The 23,812-nt window shown below is 37.9% G+C and overlaps 2 protein-coding genes across 3 annotated transcripts in view; one reads left to right on the top strand and one right to left on the bottom strand.

Annotated features, from left to right (window-relative positions):
- LOC112053050 (tyrosine-protein kinase Src42A) overlaps positions 1-23,812 on the bottom strand; it is a 133,269-nt gene that overhangs the window by 42,571 nt on the left and 66,886 nt on the right. For both annotated transcript variants that reach the window (XM_052887865.1, XM_052887864.1), the window contains exons 2-3: positions 13,401-13,522; positions 6,203-6,366 (exon numbers count right to left, since the gene is read on the bottom strand). In XM_052887865.1, coding sequence (XP_052743825.1) covers positions 6,203-6,366; positions 13,401-13,522 — 286 coding nt within the window. The remainder of the gene's footprint in view (positions 1-6,202; positions 6,367-13,400; positions 13,523-23,812) is intronic.
- Positions 7,960-23,812, top strand: part of LOC112056011 (uncharacterized) — a 282,580-nt gene continuing 266,727 nt past the window's right edge. Inside the window, exon 1 of the mRNA XM_052887934.1 lies at positions 7,960-7,963. The gene's annotated coding sequence lies outside the window, so the exon portion shown is untranslated. The remainder of the gene's footprint in view (positions 7,964-23,812) is intronic.

Genomic DNA, 23,812 nt, shown 5'->3' with positions numbered 1-23,812 from the left:
CGTGAGAATAATGGGGATGGTGACTAGGTTTGAATATATTGATTTTTATGATACATTCGGGGAAATAAGGACAATGTTAATTAATTTATGCATAAAAAGCAAAGATTGTCTGGATATTTGCAAAATAAATGAGATTATAAAATTTCAAAATCTATTAAAAATCTTTTATCGTAATTAGATGAAAATTCATACAGTTTTAGCTTCCTTATATTAAATGTGACATTTTTTAATATATGAACTATAAACATAAACGCACAAATAACCAAGATATTAGTAATTTTGTTTGAACGCACATACAAATCTAACGATCATTACATTACCTACGACGTCATTAGTTCGTGCCATTTTGTATGGGGCGTTTTTCAGGGATCCGCGGCGGCGCCGCAAACCTGACCCTTTAAATCCCTGTAGCTCCGAAAGTAATGATCGCAGATACCCTGTTACTTTTACAAAATGGCTTTACTATTAACATACTCTTAATTTATATACAATTTAAAAAACTGTCATCATCCCTATTGACCGTCAATAGTGAAACTTAGACACTGTCTTTATCTGTAGGTACTCGTAAATCTGGCAAATCAAAACTGAAAGAAATATGGTAGATCATTGATCTCAGAGATTACATAACGGTTATATGGAATTAAGGAAAAAAAATTAAGGCAAAACATTTTGTAGTCGTTGCCAAATGCAACGGTACTCCAGTGGCTGTTTGTCAGGGTACTGAATTATAATATATTTAGGTTCTTCTGCGGATCTCCTCATTTCTGATTCGATCACGCAGAGAGACAAGCATAGCTCGCTCGATCGCCCGCCGAGTGACTTTGAGCTTTTTAATAAGTCACTGACATAGCTCAGCGATTCGCTAAGCTACAGTGGCAATGGGCAGGCCACATAGTTCAAAGTGCCAATGGAGCCCCGCACCGGAAAGCGCAGTGTTGTTCAACCCCCCCATTAGGTGGACCGAAGATATCAAGCGGGTTGCAGGGAGCCGCTGGATGCTGGCGGAGACCGTTGTGCTTGGAGGTCCATGCGAGAGGCCTATGTCCAGCAGTGGACGTCTATCAGCTGATAAGGTAAGTACAGGTATAAAATAATCATTATTCTTTGTAAAAAAAATAATAATTAAAGATTAACGAGAACTAGACAATTGGAATAGATAAATACAATCAGTAAATACCATCAATTGAAACACGCGACCGTTAGTAAGGCTTCTCGGTCTTAATTAATAAATAGAATAATAGTGGTTTTATTTGGGTATATTGGGAATCTTTGCCCAGTTTTCTTGAACGTTCGTGTTCTTGAACTTTAACAATATTTACTTATGAAAGCTTGTAGACTTAAACAATCGAATATAGATTTCTCTCTCTCTCTCTCTCTCTCTCCAATCATCTCTAGCGATAACATCACTAGGATATATGCTTTTGTATACTCGTACTTCAGAGTGGACTCGAAGTTAGGAGAATATCATAACACAATATTCATTCAGAACATTTAGATACCATAGAAGGTAGCTAGACAGTTTACCTATGATAATAATCATATATTTAATAGATTACATAAGAAATTGCTTTATGTTTCCGCTATGACATAATCATAATAAAATTACAACATAGACTACAAAATAGGATTAAGATACATCTATTTATAGATGGTCCAATATATTAATACCTAGAAAAAGAGATCTGACAGCTTCAAAAAAACTTCTTTGAAATGTTACCACTAAAATCTAACGGTTAATAACAAGTGGATTTTTAAATCTTCTTCATTTTGTTGATGATGTCAATAAAGTCAAAGTTAATTTTTTACTTATTTTAATTAGGCTTAGTTTACAAGCACTTTGGAACTTCAGTTAATGTTAATATTATACCTTGGCAAGTTCGCTGATGACACTCCCATGATGGGAGGGGGAAAGGAATGCGCGTGTGTGAAGTCGTGCGCGCGGGGCAGAGGGAAGGTCTACGCGGGCATGAAGTCGAGCGCGCGGGAACATCGCTACCCTCCTCCCGGCCCGCGCGGACCATCGGGCGTATTATGAACGAATTTGCCAAGCTATAAATAGCATTTTTTAAAAATAGATATTAAAACAAAATGCTAATTTATGAATAAAAAAGGAATCCTTTTTTCGTTCTTCATGGATTTGTTGTTTATGTTAAATACGTGCAGACGCTCGCGAAATTAATTGAAAAACTAAAAAAAAATTTAGTCTGATTTCCACCCCATCGCTTTAAATTTTTAAAATTTAAAGCGATGGGGTTTGCGTGAATATATTACTTAAAATGTTAATATACTTTTATTTTCGAAAAAAAAAGTTGCCCCTGTCTACTACATTTACAAGATGTTAGTTATTTATTCACAGTTGGGCCGTGAAAAATTACTTTCATATTTATAACATTGCCTTGCATTGGTGATTTTTGTGGTTATGGATGTTTGACAAGTGCCTTATTAATAAGGTGTTTACTTAAAAATTAAATTAATTACGATCGAATGTCAACCTCTGGACGACGTCTTCTACGTACATACAATATACAATTATACATATTATACGACGCAGTTTGACAGCCTCCGTGGGGCAATGGTATGCGCGGTGGATTTACAAAACGGAGGTCCTGGGTTCGATCCCCGGCTGGGCAGATTGAGATTTTCTTAATTGGTCCAAGTCTGGCTGGTGGGAGGCTACGGCCGTGGCTAGTTACCACCCTACCGGCAAAGACGTATCGCCAAGCGATTTAGCGTTCCGGTACGATGCCGTGTAGAAACCGAAAGGGGTGTGGATTTTCATCCTCCACCTAACAAGTTGGCCTGATTCCATCTTAGACTGCATCATCACTTACCATCAGATGAGATTGTAGTCAAGGGCTAACTTGTAAAGAAAAAAAAAAATACTATTGCTAAAATAATGACATTGCCCTACAGCTATTGTGTTATGACAGCGAAGTCCTTTGCAAAATCAATAGCGGGATAAGTATTATTTTATGCGACCGATTTTAATTAAATTCAGCGGCACTGGCATTTAGGACTTTGTTCACTGACGTCAGCAAATATAATATGTCAATTTGTTAGCAATAGAACACGTGTAAATAGTTTATTAACAATAAACAATGCGAGAAATCGCACTGCATCACGTATGAGTTACGCGCAATCTATACATATAATTTCCCATTTAATCACACCAGTATGAATATGATTTTTTTTTATAAAAGAACTAGCGGACGCCCGCGACTTCGTCCGCGTGGAATTCAGTTTTTCACAAATCCCGCTGGAACCATGGCTTTTTCCGGGATGAAAGTAGCCTATGTGTTAATCCAGAGTAAAATCTATTTCCATTCAAAATTTCAGTCAAATCGCTTCAGAGGCCGCAGCATAAGAGGAACAGACATATATACACACTTACACACAAACTTTTGCCTTTATAATATTAGTGTGATCTGATAGTGTGATATTTGCCGTATGTTTTAAATATGGCTAATATTCCCATTCCCCTCCAACTAGTCGGGAAAGACTGTATAAGGAGTGGGTACGACAATAGTCCAACGGGGCGGGGATCGAACCACAAACCCTCGGTGATGAGTCCGACCGCTCTTACCGTTGAGCTATTTGTCACAAATCACTTCAATTCGTAGATTTTTTTTAATTAGATTTATATAAATTTATACGAGTAATTATCTTCTATCATGGCATAACAATTCAATTATGAATTAAAAAATATCTAACGACTTAGATTATTTCCATTAATCAATACATATAAATAAAATTGAAATGTCTGTCTGTGATTTAAAAATAATTATTAGTTATTTAGGTACATCATACCAAACCTCAGATAAAAGCTTTTAAAAATTTTGTCTGTTTGTCTGTTTGTAGGTTATTGAGCAACTTATATAGGCTAAGCTTTATCCCAGAAAAAATCATGGTTCCCGTGGGATTTGTATAACTAAATTTCACGTCCACGAAATCGTGTTTCCATAACAAAACTCACTTCGGTCTTTTTCTAAAATCAAGTTAAAACCCCTATTGTGCAATCGCTTCATAATTTTGTCTTCCATACATTATTTTATATCCTCTTTACTCCCTAAACAAATGCTATTTTTCTTTGGATGTGGCGTTATAATAATTATAAAGACGTCGGTATGTCCGTGCACCAAGCGTCTTGTTTCTGAGAAACAGCACGGAGTATTAAGTTAAATCTTATCCTGTACATTGGAGGTCAATGATCTCACAATACTGTAAAAAAATTGGAAGTTTCAAACAGAAGGTATGTTTTTGGTAGGCGTCCACAGATCGACATCGTACATCGGACTCATCGCATCAAATGGATTTTTAATTTTACGGTAGATAAAATTCGATCGATGCGATCCATGCGATGTGGATCAGTGGACGCACTTGTATGACTTTCTGTACAAAGAATACTAAAATTAATTTGATATGGTATGATTAGGGTAGGATAGGGTAGGGTACAGGGAAGAAGTGCACATAAGTCAAAGCGAAGTTTGACAGGGTCCGCTAGTAAAGAATAAGTGACATTTTTTACTACCACATTAGGATAATAACTATGGCTATATTTATATTTAAAGTGACTGAACTAATGAACAAACGAGGACAGAATATAATATTATTAGCAATAAATCATTTATCGTGTCATGTATTGTATAATTTTGCACGTTCAGACAAATTTCGAAATATCTCAAATAAGTAGTTGTACATATAAGCTTGTTACATTTTTATTGATATTTTTCGAAAAATAACACTTTCGAAATCAAGCTCTAAATTTATCGTAAAAATTACAGTGCTACTGTACTTATGCTTTTGTTAACTATAGAACAAAGTGCCATTCTCTCTCTAATCCTTTCTCATATAATAGCAACAGCTGCAAGCTCATATACCTACTCGTAATAGCTAACACTCGATGCACGCAGAATAATATGTTAGGAATGTATTGCTCAAGCCTAAAGCATTAGTAATCGACCCTTTGAGTCTAGGTACGTATGCCTCCAGTAAAAGAAAATATTATGTATACGTACATGGCAAATAACCAATCTTGCGTACGTATAACAATCTACAATCAAAAATTTCATCCTCAAGAATTCCTCGCTGGATTACGTGGGGTTCCTTGTGAAGTGTAGGTCTTAAAAATGTTAAGTAGAGGACTCTGGTTCTGGTTCAGAGAAATCTCCCGATAGATGGATGACCTTTTAAGAACCGAGGCAGAGATCAAAGACTTTTTATTCTTTACAAGTTAGCCCTTGACCACACAATCTCACCTGATGGTAAGTGATGATGTAATTTAGGGGCTAACTTGTTAGGAGTAGGAAGAAAATCCACACCCCTTTCGGTTTCTACACGGCATCGTAGCGGAACGTAAAATCGCTTGGCGGTACGTCTCAATCACCTAATCACTGATTTGAAAACAAAAATAACTACTAGGTTACCCTCTCATAACTGCATTAAAAACGCTAAGAACCTAACATCTAAAAAGCTGTAATGAAGATCTCGGAAACTGTGCTATTACAAAATGCGATAAATTAAAAAAAACAAGGCTTAGAAGATCAGTGTAAGGCACCCTCGACGCCTGCACTTCTTACATAGATTCTACCTTCTTCTTAGAGCTTTCGAGCTCCCCTTTGGCAGGAGAAAGAATTATTCCCTTTGGCCTGTGCGTTCTCTGAAACTTTCTCCCCATCCGTGGCGTGCAATTCATAGATACAAAAATGCATTGCCTACCCAAAGGTGTACATTATCCTACTTCCTACTAATATTATAAACGCGAAAGTTTGTATGGATGTTTGGATGTATGTTTGGATGTTTGTTACATCTTAACGCCGCTACTACTGAAGCGATTTGATTGAAATTTGGAATAGAAATAGATTTTACTCTGGATTGACACATAGGCTACTTTTTATTCCGAAAAAAACTGATGATTTTGATGTTATGAATGTTTGTTACTCTTTCACGGCTCGACTACTGAACCGAATTAGCTGAAATTTGGTATTAGGATATATTATAGCCTGGATTAACACAAAAAAATATGCCCTAGGTACGATATCTTCCGCTGCTTGATGGTCTTAACAAGCTCACGGTATCTTTCGTGTCGCAAAATATGCCCTAGGTACGATATCTTCCGCTGCTTGGTGGTCTTAACAAGCTCAGTCTTCTTCTGCATTCTGGCACTCTGGCCAAATTCATGTTCAACATCAAAAAGGAGACTCACCTGAACACATGGCTTGCTCAACGACACGCACAGCCCGTCCGCGTCCTTGCTGTAATGTTCCACCAACTCCTGCAGGGTGCGGAAGGTGGTGCGGCGGGCTATGAAGAAACCGCCCTCGTCCAGCTGTCGGATGCGGTAGTGTTTCACCGTATCGCCGTCTCGAACTGTGATAAAACAAGAAACAAGTTAACATTATTATCATTATTATATATTGATTTATTTATTTTGCTATCATCCGCGAAAAGTCGACGAACCCATGCGACAACGTCACCCAGGTCCGACAAAATACTCTCTACGTACGTTTCACCCCGAAACCGGAGCATCCTCAGGAGATGTTGACTCTACAACGTGCAATTGCAAAGTCTTCTATCCAATATTATTATCATTTTTTAAAGAATAGTTGGAAAACCTATGATAAGAAAAGCCAAGACAATCCAGCAGGAGGAGAGCCCACGATCTCTTCGGTGTTGATTTCGGCTCATCAGTCGTGGAACTCATGAGGATTAAAAAGAGGTAAGTAAAATTTATAAGGATCTAGAGATCTCTAGAATCTACTGAACCGATTTCGAAAATTCGTTTAACAATAGAAAGCTTACATCTTCATCGAGTAATGTAGGCTATAAATAAACGATTAAATAGGCGTCCGACGTTTAGTAAAACCATTCAGGTTAACCTACAGACCCGAATCAATATTGACTACTAGCTTCACTGGGTATACACTTAATTTAGAGGAACAGTGTATCTATATTTCGAAAAGGTACTTAGGTATATCATAAAAAACACAATTAACGTTGAAACGTGAAAATCACGTTTCTGGAATATTCAAAATCACGTTTGACAAAAGAAGTGTTTTGAACGCATCCACAAACGGATTTCCTGCCGACCGATAGGTAGATTCAGTTGATGCAAACAGTTGGCAAAACAATACGCCATTACCGTGAGATTTTTTCGAAGCAAAAAATGTAACGTCATTTAATTCTAATCAGAAGCATCAAGACGGCCTCCGGGGCGCAGTGGTATGCGCGGTGGATTTACATGACGGAGGTCCTGGGTTCGATCCACGGCTGGGCTGATAGAGGTTTTCTTAATTGGTCCAGGTACGGCTGGTGAACACTCAGCTATGCAATAAATAACTAAGGGTTAGAGCAAACAGTCATCATTATCAGCGTGGTGGGTGAAAGCTCAAAATCTCCTCTCCTATAGGAAGGGAGGCCTGGGTAAATGGAATTTAGCATTACCACCCTAAGCCCGCCAACCCGCATTATCCTACTAATATCATAAACGCGAAAGTTTGTATGGATGTTTGAATGTTTGTTTGGATGTTTGTTACTCTTTAACGCCGCTACTACTGGAATAGATGTTGCTCTTTCACGCCTCGGCTACTGAACCGAATTAGCTGAAATTTGGTATTGAGATATATTATAGCATAGATTAACACATAGGCTACTTTTTATCTCGGAAAAAATCCATGGTTCCCGAGGGATTTGTGACAAACTAAATTTCTTAGGTATTCAATTTGCTAAAAATGCTAGTGCCAGGTTAGCTAAACAACGACTAGCAATAAAATATATTCATCGCATTTCCCGATCACTTGTCAGAGGACATATAAGGAATTATTTGTCTCCGATTCCCGAAAACATTAAGCTTAAAGCCACACTTAGAATACTAAGTACTGTGATGCGGTATTTCCTGTCTAAATAAGGAGGTGGGTAAAGGCGTATGTCAATGACTCAGTACAAACAAATCGTCGCCAGACATTTTATTGTTTCAAGATCCCATAGTGTTCATTTTAACCAAAATGACTCAGCAGTTACGTTAATTTGTCAATCGCTAAATGTAAATGAGCCGTGATAGCCTTGTGGTATGACCTCTGCCTCCGATTCCAGAGGGTGTGGGTTCGAATAAGGTCCGGGACATGCACTTCCAACTTTTCAGTTGTGTGCATTTTAATAAATTAAATATCACGTGTCTCAAACGGTGAAGGAAAACATCGTGAGGAAATCTGCATACCAGAGAATTTTTGAATTCTCTACGTGTGTGAAGTCTGCCAATCCGCATTGGGCCAGCGTGGTGGGTTATTGGCCTAACCCCTCTCATTCTGTGAAAAGACTTGAGCTCAGCAGTGAGCCGAATATGGGTTGATAACAAACGAAATGTAAATACGACGTTTTTGCTGTGAAATTAAAGATTTAAAGTCATGAATAGTGAGTGAATGTCTCATTTCCTATTTACGTGAAAAATTTACGAAGTTCACACATGAAGAGTGCTTTTTTACAATTTTTGAATTTAGAGATCTGACGGGACGGTAATCGCTTTGCTTTATCTGTAAACAAAAACAGATTATGTTAAAGTTTTTTTTTTTTAATTTTATCGATTTAAATATCTTTTGCACGAGGTTAGATACATTATAGTATGAAACAGTGCATAACTTGGTATAAATACTTGTATAAAATGCACTCGATTTTTAATAATCCTTATTATGCAACCGTTTCATAATCTACTATTTTAATTGAATTACATAAACATGTAAATAATTAATCAATGTCATTATGATATATTTTTCAATTTCATAATTGATGTATTATCTAGTCTGGCAAGTTCATAGATGACACTCGCATGATATGCGGGCGACGGGGGGAGGGGAGGGGAAAGACTGCGCGGGTGTGACATCGTGTGTGCGGGGAAGTCGTGGGTTTTTATTCATCGCTACACGCTACACGCCCGGCCCGTGCGGAGCATCGGGAGTGTTATGAACGAAGTCTACTATACTAAATAAAACATTTTTTTTTGAAGAAACAATTATAATAGTTTGAGATACGGCATGAAGAATATATACCCTCATCTGTTATTTATTTGGCATAAATTACTTATATAAAATATTCATATTGACACATTGCAAATAGGTTGCCTAGTAAAATTGCGCCCGGTAAATGATTATTTTTTTTATTAAATTAATATGATCTACTTCCCTCTTTGCTTAATTAATGAAATTCGTATACTAGTTAAAGAATATACCCAACAGAATCGAAAACGTTAAGGTTGCCTGCTTTCAGACTGCAGTGCACTAAAAACAGTTAATTAATGTCATATAAATACCCTCAATAGTTATTTAGTCGTCCAATATGCCAAAAAAAATTGATCTAGTTCATGATTTTCTAGATTTTGAATTAAAAATGTGTCAGGCCGCGATTTAACCTAATTGCAATGTGTCACTGCAAACATTATCTACCATTTATTTCTTACCACTAATAAATAACAGATGAGGGTATATATTTCTTATGTCGGATCTTAGACCATAAGTATTATCAGAATGCATTGCGTCTCAAGTGAATAGAGATTTACGATTAGTCATTAATAGAAAAAAATGTTTTCTAGAATGGCGCCGCAGAACTTCTCGGAAGGTATTTTTTTATTATAGGTGCACGATTCCATTGAAATTATTTACGTCAGTAGTTACCTTACATGTATATAATTAAACAACTGTGGGTTGGTTGTGTGTGTTAAGTATCTAACGCCTCGTATATTATTATTAGGTAATTAAAGATCATTGCAACACAAAGCTAAAAGTTGCAGAGGATGCCAGGAAACAAGATACATTCCTTGCAAGGGTTTAAAGTAGAGCACTTTTGCTACTAATTTAGTCATATCCGAAACTTGGTAATTTCCGATTTATGGAAGATTCAAGGATTATAATTGAAATATACTACAGTTTTAAAGTTAAAATTAACTGCTGTAGAAAATCTGACCGGGTATTAGCTATTTCTTATTTTGTTGTTTTCTGATAGAAAACTGACTGAAAATCATACAACTGCCGAATTACTTAACTAGAATAAGTTAGAAAATACCGTATTTTGCTAATGTCCTGCCTCGCTACACGTAGACACGCCTCTGTCAATGTATAACATCAACTATCTAACGCGTTTATAAAAATTGTTTGTATAGAATCGATATTTTATTGTTGTAATTGTTTTCGTCGTCTAAAGAGCTCCCTAAAAATGCCGTATTGTATACTTAAATGGCATAAAAACTGTCAACAACTTCTAGTTATTTGGTCTTTGGTCCCACAGAAAATCCTCTACGCGCGTTTTTTTATTCCCATATTTTCAAAAGCAAAGTTCCGAGTCTTCGTATCTGAACGTTGTAGAGTTAACATATCTTCAGGATACTGCAGTTTCTGGACTATCCTGAAACTAAACTGGAGTATCCTATCTAAGCCAGCCAGAAATCCGCAACTGTGAAAATCGTTGTACCTACTAAAGAACATGACAACTTATAGTGGCACATAAAGAAGAACTAAAGCGACAATTACTAAGGTTTAACAATGAAATCATAAACAATTATGTATGTACAAGTAGCTACTTGATAATGGTCTTAAGACACGAAAATTCTTTCATCTTCTTCAAGCAGATACATATACCTATATTAATTACACATACATGACTTTGAATACAATAAGCACGGTATATAAAAGATAATAATTGGACATTCAACACGTTTCACCTTTCAGTAACCTAACCCGTAACACGCACGATGCGTTATGGGGTCTAAGTAACCCCGTACTTGTATCACATCTAGGCTTAAAACAACAGGGTTTCTATCGTGCGATGAGCGTAATTTCAATAAAAAATTCAAAAAATTGAAAGTAGATGAATATATTATTTAGATATGCTATTAAAAGCTAGGGTTCCGTAGTATATCTACCGTAATGTGTAGACACTGTCCACTAAAAACACCTTTCAATTCTAGGTATGACTGACAGTTCTCTATTCCTGCATGGAGGAAACCGAGACATCGCTACATATCATGATCAGATGCAGTGGTGTATTGAAGCAACGCGTGGCCTAAATTGGTTCCTCAGTGATACTCTATGAGGCTTTAGGCGACATGGGTGGTCTCCTAAGCTTGGATGACGTAACCCACAAAGGTACTGCACCGAAGGAGCCACGCTTATAGGCCAATAAAGTGGATAAGCGCGGAACGATGATTTTGAAATAGTATGGCACCACTGAAAGAAGTAAAGTTAATTGTAAGTTTTAGTACAAGGGTCAAAACGCCCCGTACCGCATGAACGCGTAATTCAGATATCAGTGCTACTGTGAACGTGTTAAACCATCGCGTGTAATAGCATTAGCTACGAAGCAATTTTACTCACGTCATTCTTTTTTGAAAAAGATTTGCGAAGGTGCTAACTCCACAACAAAAGCCATTGTCAATCATAATTATTATGATGCTGACAACAATTTATCACATACATGGAGAAAAAATTCAATAAACGCTTCAAAGAATAAATGTCTCAAAGCTATCCATATGCATGAAAATAATTTTCCAAGTAGAGTGCGAGAAATATAACTTTATAATTGTTACCAATTTTCCGCAATGAGGTAATAATGCATTTACAAGTAGCACGGCATTTGTGATGATACAATTTGATTTAGTTTTCGGTTTATCTTTTAAGTACTAGCAGACCTGAGTGGTTTCACCTGCGTAGTTCGCATTCCTGTGGATAGATACGGGAATAAAATATTGTTTATGTCACTCGGTATGAAGCTTCCTAATGGTGTTATTTTTTAAATCTTTTTTTAATTCGAGTGGTTTTTAAGTTAAATCATAACAAATAAATAAAGAACTTCATGATGAGTTTTTGACGGCCTCCGTGGCGCAGTGGTATGCGCGGTGGATTTACAAGGGGGTCCTGGGTTCGAACCCCGGTCGGACCAATTGAGGTTTTCTTAATTGGTCCAGGTCTGGCTGGTGGGAGGCTTCGGCCTACCGCCAAGCGATTTAGCGTAGCGATTTAGTGTAGGAACCGAAAGGGGTGTGGATTTTCACTCTACTAACAAGTTAGCCCGCTTCCATCTTAGATTGCATCATCACCTACCATCAGGTGAAACTGTTGTCAAAGGCTAACTTGTAAAGAATAAAAATAAATATATAAAAAAAGCTTTAATAAGTTCAAGTATACTAACGGTATATTAGCGAAGGCTTCAAAACATAGACAGCCTTTGACGACGCATAAGCGATTCTCACAGCGTATCATAAGGTCTTAGAAAAACATTAACCGGTTTACTATCGGCACTGAATCACCGGAGACCGACGAAGACGGGCTGTGCACTCAAATAGGTGAACAGTATGTGCAACTAGCAAATGCCCTCGGTTTCCGTCACGTAGGTGTTTGCATTTTCAAGATTTTTTCCTTCTGCATCACTTTTTTAAAAAACAAATGTTCGTATCGGGCCTAAACAATTAACCGAATATTAGTGAAATGTGCAATAAGTATTAGTAGTAGGGGAGCCGAAGAGAGATTTTTGCAGTTACTCGAGCGCGTCAGATGAATATAAGGGAAAATACCTTGCACGCTGTTCAGTACCTCCACCATGTATGAGCCTTTAATATTGGTGGGTACGTTTAAGGCAACCAAAAAAATAAACTAACTTCAGAAAAACTCAAGCAGCACGTCAGATTAAGATAAGGTAGGTGAGTTGATAGCTAAAAGGTGTGCATATCGAAAATCTGACGATTTGAGCGTAACGTAATAGAATGGGAGGGTTCCAAAGTTACAAAATAAAACCCTTATATTTCTGTTATCCAGCCACGAGCGCGATTAATTTTTTACTTATTTTGAATGAAATAATCTCCTGAATAATCACTCATGTTTTCTGATGATTTCAGTAAGCCAAAGAAATAAAAATTGTCTTTAAAGTCTGTAGTTTTTTCCCCACCGTAAAAAAAAGTATATAACCATTTATTCTTTCTATTACCTAATTTACTAAATTAAATCGATTCCAATGACGCTGTAGTAACTGCAAATTTAGCATCTCGGGCTCCTCTATTATAGTTAATTTCAGTACCTAATAGCTCAACGGTATAGTGGTGGACTGAAATCCTAGTTGCCCAAAGTCTTTGATAGTATACCTACTCTTAGGTACCTTCTCTACCATAAAAACACAAATTTCCGACTCAAAAGTATCTTAAGAATATGGCTACAGTAGTTTATATATTAATTAGTACTTTAGATTGTATTAACAAGAAATTAAAAAAATGCGAAATTTCAAATAATCAAAAAGTAAAAAGTGTAAACGTACTCGTATTGGTAATAAAAATCAACAGACAATTTCTTCAATAATAATAATTAAGTCGTTAAAAAGAACTGAACCGGACTCGACCTGTAATTTTACTTTTATAAAATATTTACACATACCTGATAATGAAAAATCGTTGTGGCGGCTCTCAGAGTCTCGAATAAGGAAAGCACCATGTTCATTCTCTGGTAGAAGCAATTTCTTTTCTGCTTCGATGCGTTTAATTTTTCGGAAGTACCATCTGTAACAATTACAATATACTTATTACTTATAGTTGGTAGATATATATCAAATGCTTGACGAAACGGTAATGTCAGCCACTGACCCTCCAATAAGTTCATGATAATATTATGAATCTGCATGATGTCATGCACATCACGACCAACACACGGTCAGCTTTATCGGATGTCCTGCCTTTAGCGCTGCAAACCCATGAACTTATTGGATGGTCACATAAGGTAAATATTAATTATACTGGCGAATGCCCGCGATTTCGTAAATGTGGAAATCTTGAACCCTGATTTTTTATTAAACTATACGTTTCTAAAACTACCTTTTGCTTAAATCTATTCTTAACCATATCTTGGGTCACTATATTTATAACCGACAAAAAAACAGAGGTCATCAAATTGATGCGTAATTTTTTTTTCATATCTAAATCAAATACGCATAACTTTTTATTGAGTGTTCATTCTATGATTTGTCCAATTAATCGGCTCTTCTGTAACTCTCGCTTGTATTTCATATTGTTATCTAATAATCTGAATTTTGATATAATATATTCTTTGATCGTCGAGACAGCGACAGACAGCAGGAAACACATGGAGAAGGAAAGCAAGAGATAGAGAACTATGGAAGTGTCTGGAGGAGGCCTATGCCCGAGGGCAAACTGAAGAAAAGACAATCAGTGTCAATGATATATTACAATATTATTATGTACTAGTGGACCCGGTCAAGCTTCGCTTTGACTTATGTGCACTTCTTCTCTACCCCTACCATACCCTACCCCTCGACTCTTTAAACGTTTGTATGGGAAATAGAAAAGGGTTGTTTTTATGGTTGTCCCGGCAATTATTCTAATTTTTCTCACCTTTTAAACCTTCCCTATACCTCCACGAACATTTGAAGACCAAGATAAGATAAATCCGTTCAGCCGTTCTCGAGTTTTAGCGAGACTAACGAACAGCAATTCATTTTTATATATATAGATATAAAATTCAGTAAATAAAGGCTTTTATTTTTATTATTATATTCTTTGATCGTATTTTTTTGATTTTCAACCTTAAGTAGGTACGGTACACAAGTATCTTGTCCGATAACACAATGTCCAGAAAGCAGGGCGACAATGAGTCAACGCCGATGAATGAGTGTTTTGCATTCAATTGGCGTGAACCCTCAGCCCGCCTCCGAGAGGACCTTTTGTTTTAAAGCTCACGTGAAATTGGAAACGTGCTTATGTGAATTCATAATTTAATTTTTTTTTTCATTTACTACTGAGTATTGACACTCTTTTTACCTTTTTGTAGAAACATTAGTCATATATATAAAAGATCTAGTACTATTTGATAAAATAATGTTTCATAAATTTAAACATAAAGAAAAGTAGAAATGTTAATTTTATTCAAAGTACAGACAACTTTGAATAAAATCAACAAAAATCGAATTGGGGCGATCAGAAATGCGTAAGTATAGCATCACACAAAAATATTTTTGAAATGTCTTGTACTTAACTATTTAAATTTCAAGTCACGGACTAATAAAATGTTTTTTTTCATTCTGTACAAGTTAGACCTTGACTACAATCTCACCTGATGGTAAGTGATAATGCAATATAAGATGAAAGCGGGCTAACTTAGAAGGAGGATGAAAATCTGGACCCCTTTCGGCGTTTTACACGACATCGTATCGGAACGCTAAATCGCTTGGCGGTTTGTCGGTAGCCTCCCACTAGCCAGACCAGGACCAATTAAATAAAACCTCAATCAGCCCAGCCGGGGATCGAACCCAGGACCTCCGTCTTGTAAGTCCACTGCGCATACCACTGCAGCAGGTAGGCCGTCAAAAATGTCTTTTTAATCATGGAACTTTAAAAATACCAGTTAAAATTTAAGTACTTAAAATTATTATTACTTATTGAAGAAATAATCGAAACAATTGCATATTAAATAACACAAGAATAAATGTTACGTAAGTAATAAAATCCTAACAATGGTATTCCAAATTGCATGATATTCGCGATACGGACGAGGCCGTCTGGCTCCCAATGGTTAAACCGGTAGGTGATTCTGAATATTTTGAAAAAGACCTTTGATCCTCTTTTACTGCATATAAAGGTGCACATTTAGATAAAAATCGCAATAATGTTTAATGATTTTTTTAATAAATACATACAAATATGTTGGGCAATATGTGAGCATAAAGTTATCGCTGGTAAAAAAAAACTTATTTTTGTAACGATTCTATAAAAGAATTTACAAATCAAATATTACAATTTGGCATTATTTTAAAAATCTCTATTAATATCATAAAGCCGAAAAAGTTTGTTTGTTTTGTTGAATGTGCTAATCTCCGGTATTTTAATTATTGGTTAAAATTGAGAATTTATTTTTGTTGGGTAGTCCATTTATCTACTACTCGTATAGGCTATGATTAACATCAAATTATGACCAACAAAAACGGAGCGTCAATGGTTATTGTGACAAAAAGGCGAAAAAATATTCCTTTCGAGATCTTCCGTTGCTTTACGTTCCATTGTAAACGGTTAAAGTTACACAAAAACCACCAACCAAATAAAGTTCAGTAATTTCGGAGCCTATTTGATACACAAATAAACAAAAATCTTAACTCTTTAGTATAGATATCGTATCGCTTTCATAGAACATAAATAAATTCCTTGAAGCGGTCTTTAATGATTTCCCAATACATGATCAGTTAATAAGAGTAGGTATGTGTCATTTGTTAAGTTTACGAGTATGTTGCCTTTGCAAACAACTGATATCGAACAATCTGCTTGAAAGGATATTGTAAAGGAAGCGTTGCATGTCATTGTTTTTGTGTACACATAGGTATACATTTTTTTTTTTTTTTTAAATTGTTTACAAGTTAGCCCTTGACTACAATCTCACCTGATGATAAGTGATGATGCAGTCTAAGATGGAAGCGGGCTAACTTGTTAGGAGGAGGATGAAAATCCACACCCCTTTCGGTTTCTACACGGCATCGTACCGGAACGCTAAATCGCTTGGCGGTACGTCTTTGCCGGTAGGGTGGTAACTAGCCACGGTCGAAGCCTCCCACCAGCCAGACCTGGACAAATTAAGAAAATCTCAATCTGCCCAGCCGGGGATCGAACCCAGGACCTCCGTCTTGTAAATCCACCGCGCACACCACTGCGCCACGGAGGCCGTCAAAATCGCATTCACTATTATCACATTTATTTCACATATCGCATTGTGAAAAAGCAGTGTAAAAACATACATGATATACAAACACACACAATTATTGATACCTTATATTCTGTAGCTTATTCGGTTTTACATGTAATAGGTCATAGGGTCTAACAATATATTTTAATACACAATAGCAGTTATGCAGAAAAAGAATTGGTAATGGTAAATTTTTTTTTTTTTTTTTTTTTTTTTTTTTTTTTTTTTTTTTTTTTTTTTTTATGCAATATAGGCCAGCGCTTGACTACAATTAAGCCTGATGGTAAGCATTAATGCGGTCTAAGTTGGAGCGCGCTTACCTAGAAGATGCCTATTCACTCTAGCTTTGAAGGTGTCCAAATTGTATTTGTCAGGAAACACAAACGCCGGAAGGGCATTCCAAATTTTTGCTGTACGAATTAGAAATGTAGATGCAAATCTTTTCGTACGAGTTGCCTGGACATCCACAATATATGGATGCCACCGTTTGCGACATCTTGCTGTTCTGTGGTAGAAAGGGGAAGGAGGAACTAGATGGTGAAGTTCCTGAGCACACTCGCCAAAGTATATCCGGTAAAAAACCGACAGACAAGCTACATTGCGACGATGTTGCAAGGTCTGCAATTTCGCCTGTGTCAACGGTTCATTACCAATTATCCTTCTAGCGCGGCGATCTATCGAGTCTAATGCATCAAGCTGATATTTTGCAGAACCATCCCAAAGGTGACTGCAGTACTCCATACAAGTTCTGACTTGAGCTTGGTAGAGGGTGAGAAGTTGTTGGGGTGTGAAGTACCGCTTGACCTTATTCAGGATTCCCAGTTTTTTGGCTGCAATTTCAGCTTTTGATTCGATGCATTTCCCGAAATTGAGGTTGGATGAGATGGTAATACCCAGGAGCTCAATTTGATCGCTAATTGGAACAGATATACTCTGGAAAGTGGGAGCCAGGGTGAAAGGGCTCCTTTTCGCAGTAAATAGACATGCCTGAGTCTTGGTAGCATTGAACTTAACCAAATTGGCATTACCCCAATCTGACACCATCTTCAGGTTCTTGTTCACGCGGTCGACCAAGGCCTCTCTGAGCTCAAGAATCTCAGCACCGCTGGCTCTAGGGCTAGATGTGTAACTCTCCGACACAGTGCTGTCATCTGCATACCCAAAGATACCGGGATTGAGCAGATCGTTGATATGCAGCAGAAAAAGAGTAGCGGAAAGAACAGATCCCTGAGGTACACCGGCATTGATATCCAATAAGTCAGAAGAGCAGCCATCAACGACTACTCGAAATGACCGTTCCCTCAGGAAATCAGATATCCAGCAGCAGAGATCAGCGGGTATTCCGTACGCAGGGAGCTTACTGAGAAGACTGACGTGCCAGACCCGGTCAAAAGCTTTTGAGATGTCTAGGGATACGGCAAGTGCTTCCCCATGTTTCTCAATGGCTTCGCTCCAAGTATGTGTAGCATACACCAGAAGGTCACCAGTAGACCGGTTCGTACGGAAGCCATACTGCCGATCAGACAAGAGGTCGTTTTCCTCTAGGTATGCAAGGAGCTTGCCATTAATAACCCGTTCCATAGCCTTGCAGAGCATGGACGTGATGGCTATTGGTCTATAATTGGCCGGGTCAGCGCGACTTCCCTTCTTTGGTACTGATTGCACATTCGCAACTTTCCACGATTTAGGGACTTGAGCTGAATGAAGAGAAAGGCGGAACAGGCGCGTCAAGATTGGAGCTAACTCAGGGGCACAATTCCGCAAAACCACTGCAGGTATTCCATCCGGGCCACTAGCCTTATTCACGTTGAGGTTACGAAGGACTTTAAGAACCTCCTGCTGGTGGATACGTACTTCCGACATAACGGAGTCACACGAAGGAAGGATAGGTGGTGAAGTATTTCCAGCATCTAAACGTGAATTTTCTGCAAACAGAGAAGCTAATAGGTTAGCTTTATCTGTCGCAGCAACAGCCAGCGATCCATCTGGTCTCAACAGGGGCGGTAAAGAAGGGCGGCAGAAATTAGATTCAACCGACTTTGCAAGGGACCAGAAAGCCTTACTACCACTGGGGTGCGTAGCAAGCTTACGTCCCAAGCGGTTAGTGCGGTCAAATCGAGCCCTTTTTAGGACCCTTTTGTACGACTTGGCGGCAATATTGTATTCCCTTTTCAATTGCTTTGCATTCGAAGCTTTTCGAGAGCGAGCACTCGCCCACGACACAAACGCCGACTGCTTTCGTGCTTCCGCAACTGCACATTGGACATTGTACCATGGGGGAGTTTTACTATTGGGCGCGACGTCAGAAAACGGAATGAAGTATTCCATTGCCTGACGTATCACCCCAGATATTGCACTCTCGCAGTTTGAGGGGTCATTGGTAGAAAAACAAACCTGCCGCCATGGATAAGATGCGAAAAAATGTCGCATCTCATCCCAGTCTGCTGACCTGTATCGCCAAACTCGTCTCTTAGTGACGGGGTTAGAGGCGGGAGGGTAAAAGTTGGAAACAGACTTCACCAGACAGTGATCGGAAGTGCCAAGGGGAGCTGCAACTGACACCGAAAAACTTTCTGGATCTGTGGTCAGCAGAAGGTCTAAACAGTAGGGAGTGTGCCCGTCGACATCCGGTACTCGGGTGGCCTCCTGAACATGTTGTGTTAGGTCAAAAGAAAGTGCAAACTTGCGTGCCTCGCGACCAGCATGATCAGTATCCAGGTACGGAAACAACCATTCCCCATGATGGGCATTAAAGTCCCCCAGAAATACCAGCCGAGCAGACGGATATCGACGTTGAACAGTATTGGCAGTTTCAGCAAGATAACTGAACAACCGAGTTGTCTCCTGGTCACCGCTATGCGAACGGTAGACACAGGCATAGACAGTTTGTTCTACGCCAGTGTCCACCAGACACCACAGAACAGAGAAGTGTGACACCTCCAAATTACGAAGACGCTGACAGCAAATATTGTCACGAGCGTACAAGCAGACTCCAGCGTGAGGTGTAAATTTATGCTCAAACGAATATCCGGGATACTGCAAGTACGCCACATCTGCTGGGCATTTTATTTGCGTCTCCGTAAGGAAGAGCATGTGCGGCTTTATGGTCTCAAGGTGGTGGTGGACCGCTACGAGATTTGAGTGCAAGCCTCGAATATTTGAGAGGTGCACTGAAAGAGAGAGGTGGTGCAGCCGCTGTGTAAACCGATTACTATTTTTCTTTCTCTTCATTATAGGGGGGAGTGAATAGGATGGAGATGTGGTAGTTGTATAAGGTGCTGCATTCTAGACTCCGTGACTATTGTTGCGGAAACGCTAATGGTAGACCCAAATTGGAGACCGCGGGGACGCCCGAACCCCCCTGGGAATCGCCATTGTGACCTCTCACCGGTTGCCAACCGGCACAATGGAAGCCATCCCAGGATTTTTCGCTAGTTGGCGGGGCAGCCTTTTGTAGGTGGCTAACCTACAATCGGGCCCCCTACTAACTGCGGTCGGCCAGCGGTGATGCTGAAATGCCACTGTAACTTCTGTAAGTATTCGTTGTAAAGTTACTATTGATGGTTAATAAAAAAAATCGGTTGTCTGTAAAGTCGGTTTACTGACGATAGTACGTTATAAGAAAATACTGATGGAATGATTGCAGTTTTCAAAAGAAAATTTTCTTTTTTCTAAAATACTGTTTAATAATCTTCATAGACCAGAATATACTATTTCTTGTAAAAAAGTTGGCAACCCTAGAGCGAGGGAACGACGCATGACGTCATCTTTTTTCGCGTGTGCAGCCGGCTCCATCGAAATATAAGACGTTGTCACGTCAAAATGCTGCTTGTTAGTTATTAGACGTCTTACATGTCATCTATGAATTTTTAGATTATGAATAATCGCGCCGGTTCCGATTTGTCAAAAATTCTTCAAAATTTCAAATATTGATATATTAGTTTATTTTTGCCAATTGTTGTTTTTTTATTGTGATAGTGACGTAGGTTCCTTAATAGGACCTCAGCGCCGTCAGAGGGGGGGTACGATTGTAGTGTGATTATTATGGTGTTGGGATGAAGAATTTATAATTCTGATAAAGTATATCTATACTTTTATACTAATATTATAAATCCGAAAGTAAGTCTGTCTGTCTGTTTGTCTCTTTATTACCTTTTCACGGGTAAACGGATGAATGAACCGATCAAGATGAATTTTGGTATAATGGTAAATGGGACCTTGGAGCAAGACATTAGGATAGGACACCCTAAAATAAAAATAGAAGGGGGTGAAAGTTTGTATGGAAAGTCCTTAATTTGTTCATATATCATAAAAATAACACAGCGAAACAAAACAACAACGAAATATAATGTGATTCAGAAATCTTTAAAAATCAAAAGTGGTGAAATAAGGGATAATAACTTTACATTGATTTCCACGCGGACGAAGTCGCGGGCGTCCGATGGTTTCTTATAAGGAAGACAACTTCAATCAACTGAGATTTGTTAATGAAGCACGTGTCCCAACATGTGTCACTTGTCAGTTTTGAATTGCAAATGACAGATAAACCAACAATATTGCTTTAAAGGATATCGCAAAGGAAGCGTTTTGCATGTCTTTGTCTCCTCCTACCTAGAGATCACGTGCAGGAAAGGCACTTTGTACATACATTATGAATAATTAAAATAAATAAAAAAAACGTAGACACATTTCCATGTGGCAATTGAAGTAATTTTTGGTTCATGTACCCCTAATTTTTTGACGGTCTCCGTGGCGCAGTGGTATGCGCGGTGGATTTACAAAACGGAGGTCCTGGGTTCGATCCCCGGCTGGGCAGATTGAGATTTTCTTAATTGGTCCAGGTCTGGCTGGTGGGAGGCTTCGGCCGTGGCTGGTTACCACCCTACCGGCAAAGACGTACCGCCAAGCGATTTAGCGTTCCAAAACCAAAAGGGGTGTGGATTTTCGTCCTCCTCCTAACAAGTTAGCCCGCTTCCATCTTAGACTGCATCATCACTTACCATCAGGTGAGATTATAGTCAAGGGCTAACTTGTAAATAAAAAAAAAATAAAAAAATACCACTACCAGGGTCCCAAATCCCGAGCTTAAAGATTTTTCTTTGCCACACTATGGGCCCAGCACAGCACATAGTCTTTCCATGGAATGTTATGATATTTATCTCTCATCTCAAATAAGTAAGCATAAATCCAAATATAGTAAATGATCACATCTAGAATATATTATTTAGGGAAATGTAGCAGATGTAAACAAAGTTATGATTTAAATGGTATGAGAACAATAACAATTAATTTATTAACATCTATAAATATTAAACTGGGTATTTCTCGTTGTTACATTTTTACCTTATTCATTAAAGCATTGTACAGAATGCACGGCAATTAGGGTAGAAAAACAAAACTGCGAACCGGTACACTGCGAATTCGCATCGCAGGAAACTGCGACGCGATTTGCTGCAGTGCAATTTTTTGCGGCAAAGCGTCGCGGTTCTGGTAAGGTCGCCATTAACGGTCAATTATTCTCACGTTTCTGAAAAGCAAACGGCAGTACCAACAAGTCATGTACGCAATGACCAACACACGATCAATTATAGTCGTGGGTGCTTCAGAAACGTGAGAGTAATTGGCCGATAAAGAATCAGTTCGCAAGTTCTTAAAAATACTATATGAGTCCAAAATGTCTGTTTACCATGAAAAAAAAAACAACATTATTTTTCTAAAACCACGCACGATGGAAAGCAATAAGGCTAAAATGGGACGCGTTTGGCTAGAAAATTTACATTCACTCTTGCAGGTGTTATATTGCAGGTAGGAAACAGAGATGTGATGAATTGAAATGATCGTTTAGTGCGGCTAGCCTGGAATGGTAGCACTAAGGTATGACACATGTTACTTATGTTGCCTTGTTGTTCTGTGATATAAGGTAGAAACAGGAACAAAATCGAGTTACTCAGATTCCTAAATATACCCGAAAATAAAAAAAGCAGACGACATTGGGACCGTAGATGCAAGAGTTAAAATATACTCGTAAGTAAAATTAGTCTTGAACCGGGAATTTCTCATTATAACATTTTTAACATACTCAATACAGCATGGTACGGATCGCTCGGCAATTGTAATTATATTCATTGGAATTGAACAGAAGAAGCACGAGTAAATAAACCTTTGGAATCTAATTAAGGAAACGAGCTAGCTCTTATCACGTTTGATCATCTTGTTATCAACCCATATTCGGCTCACTGCTGAGCTCGAGGCTCCTCTCAGAATGAGAGGGGTTAGGCCAACAGTCCACCACGTTGGCCCAATGCGGATTGGCAGATTTCACACACGCAGAGAATTAAGAATTAGAAGAAGAAAAAAGAATTCTCTGGTATGCAGGTTTCCTTACGATGTTTTTCTGTTGGCTAAATGTGTTAGAACTCAAATATAATAAACTCGAAATTTAAAAAACTTCCAAATTAACAAAATACCCATAATCATCGTCATTTAACATGAGGTGATATCAATCCAACTCTTGAAGTTAAATTCTCGATAAATAAAAATATAATACAACATTTTATCATGTTCGCAACGCATAAATTATTTTTTTAGTAAATTTATTTCGTTAGGCTCAATAAATTTTCAAAGTCAACAATGTAAATAAAAAAAAAAAACAACTATATTATACTGACCTTTATAAGAAAGAAATCAAGAACAGAGCCAATATGTACTAAAAAGCAAATAACAAAACATTGACTTAAATGTATTTAAATAGCTTTTACGCTGGGTAGTGACATTCAAAGACTTTATTAAAAAGTTTTTATTACCCCCACAAGTAAATTTCTAGTGATACAGGAAAAACAACAGGATATAAAAAATAAGTACCACGATAAAATATTCATTCATTGTACTTGGTTATTATAAATACATATTAGTCATTCAAAAATAAAAATAATATCGTTATATGTATATTAAATCGTCGAATTGAGAACCTCCTCCTTTTTTGAAGTCGGTTAAAAATAATCAAGTCAATACCCTGTGTGACTGCTGCAAACGTCACCTTGCCACCAAATAAAATTTTACGGGCTATGGTATTCCTTTTTATTCACGGTTTTTTAGATTTTTTTTGG

This window comes from Bicyclus anynana, chromosome 20 (assembly GCF_947172395.1).
Source record: "Bicyclus anynana chromosome 20, ilBicAnyn1.1, whole genome shotgun sequence".
In the NCBI taxonomy this organism is placed as follows: Eukaryota; Metazoa; Arthropoda; class Insecta; order Lepidoptera; family Nymphalidae; genus Bicyclus; species Bicyclus anynana.
Note: the sequence above shows the minus strand (reverse complement) of the source record. Positions and strands in the feature narration are given on the sequence as shown.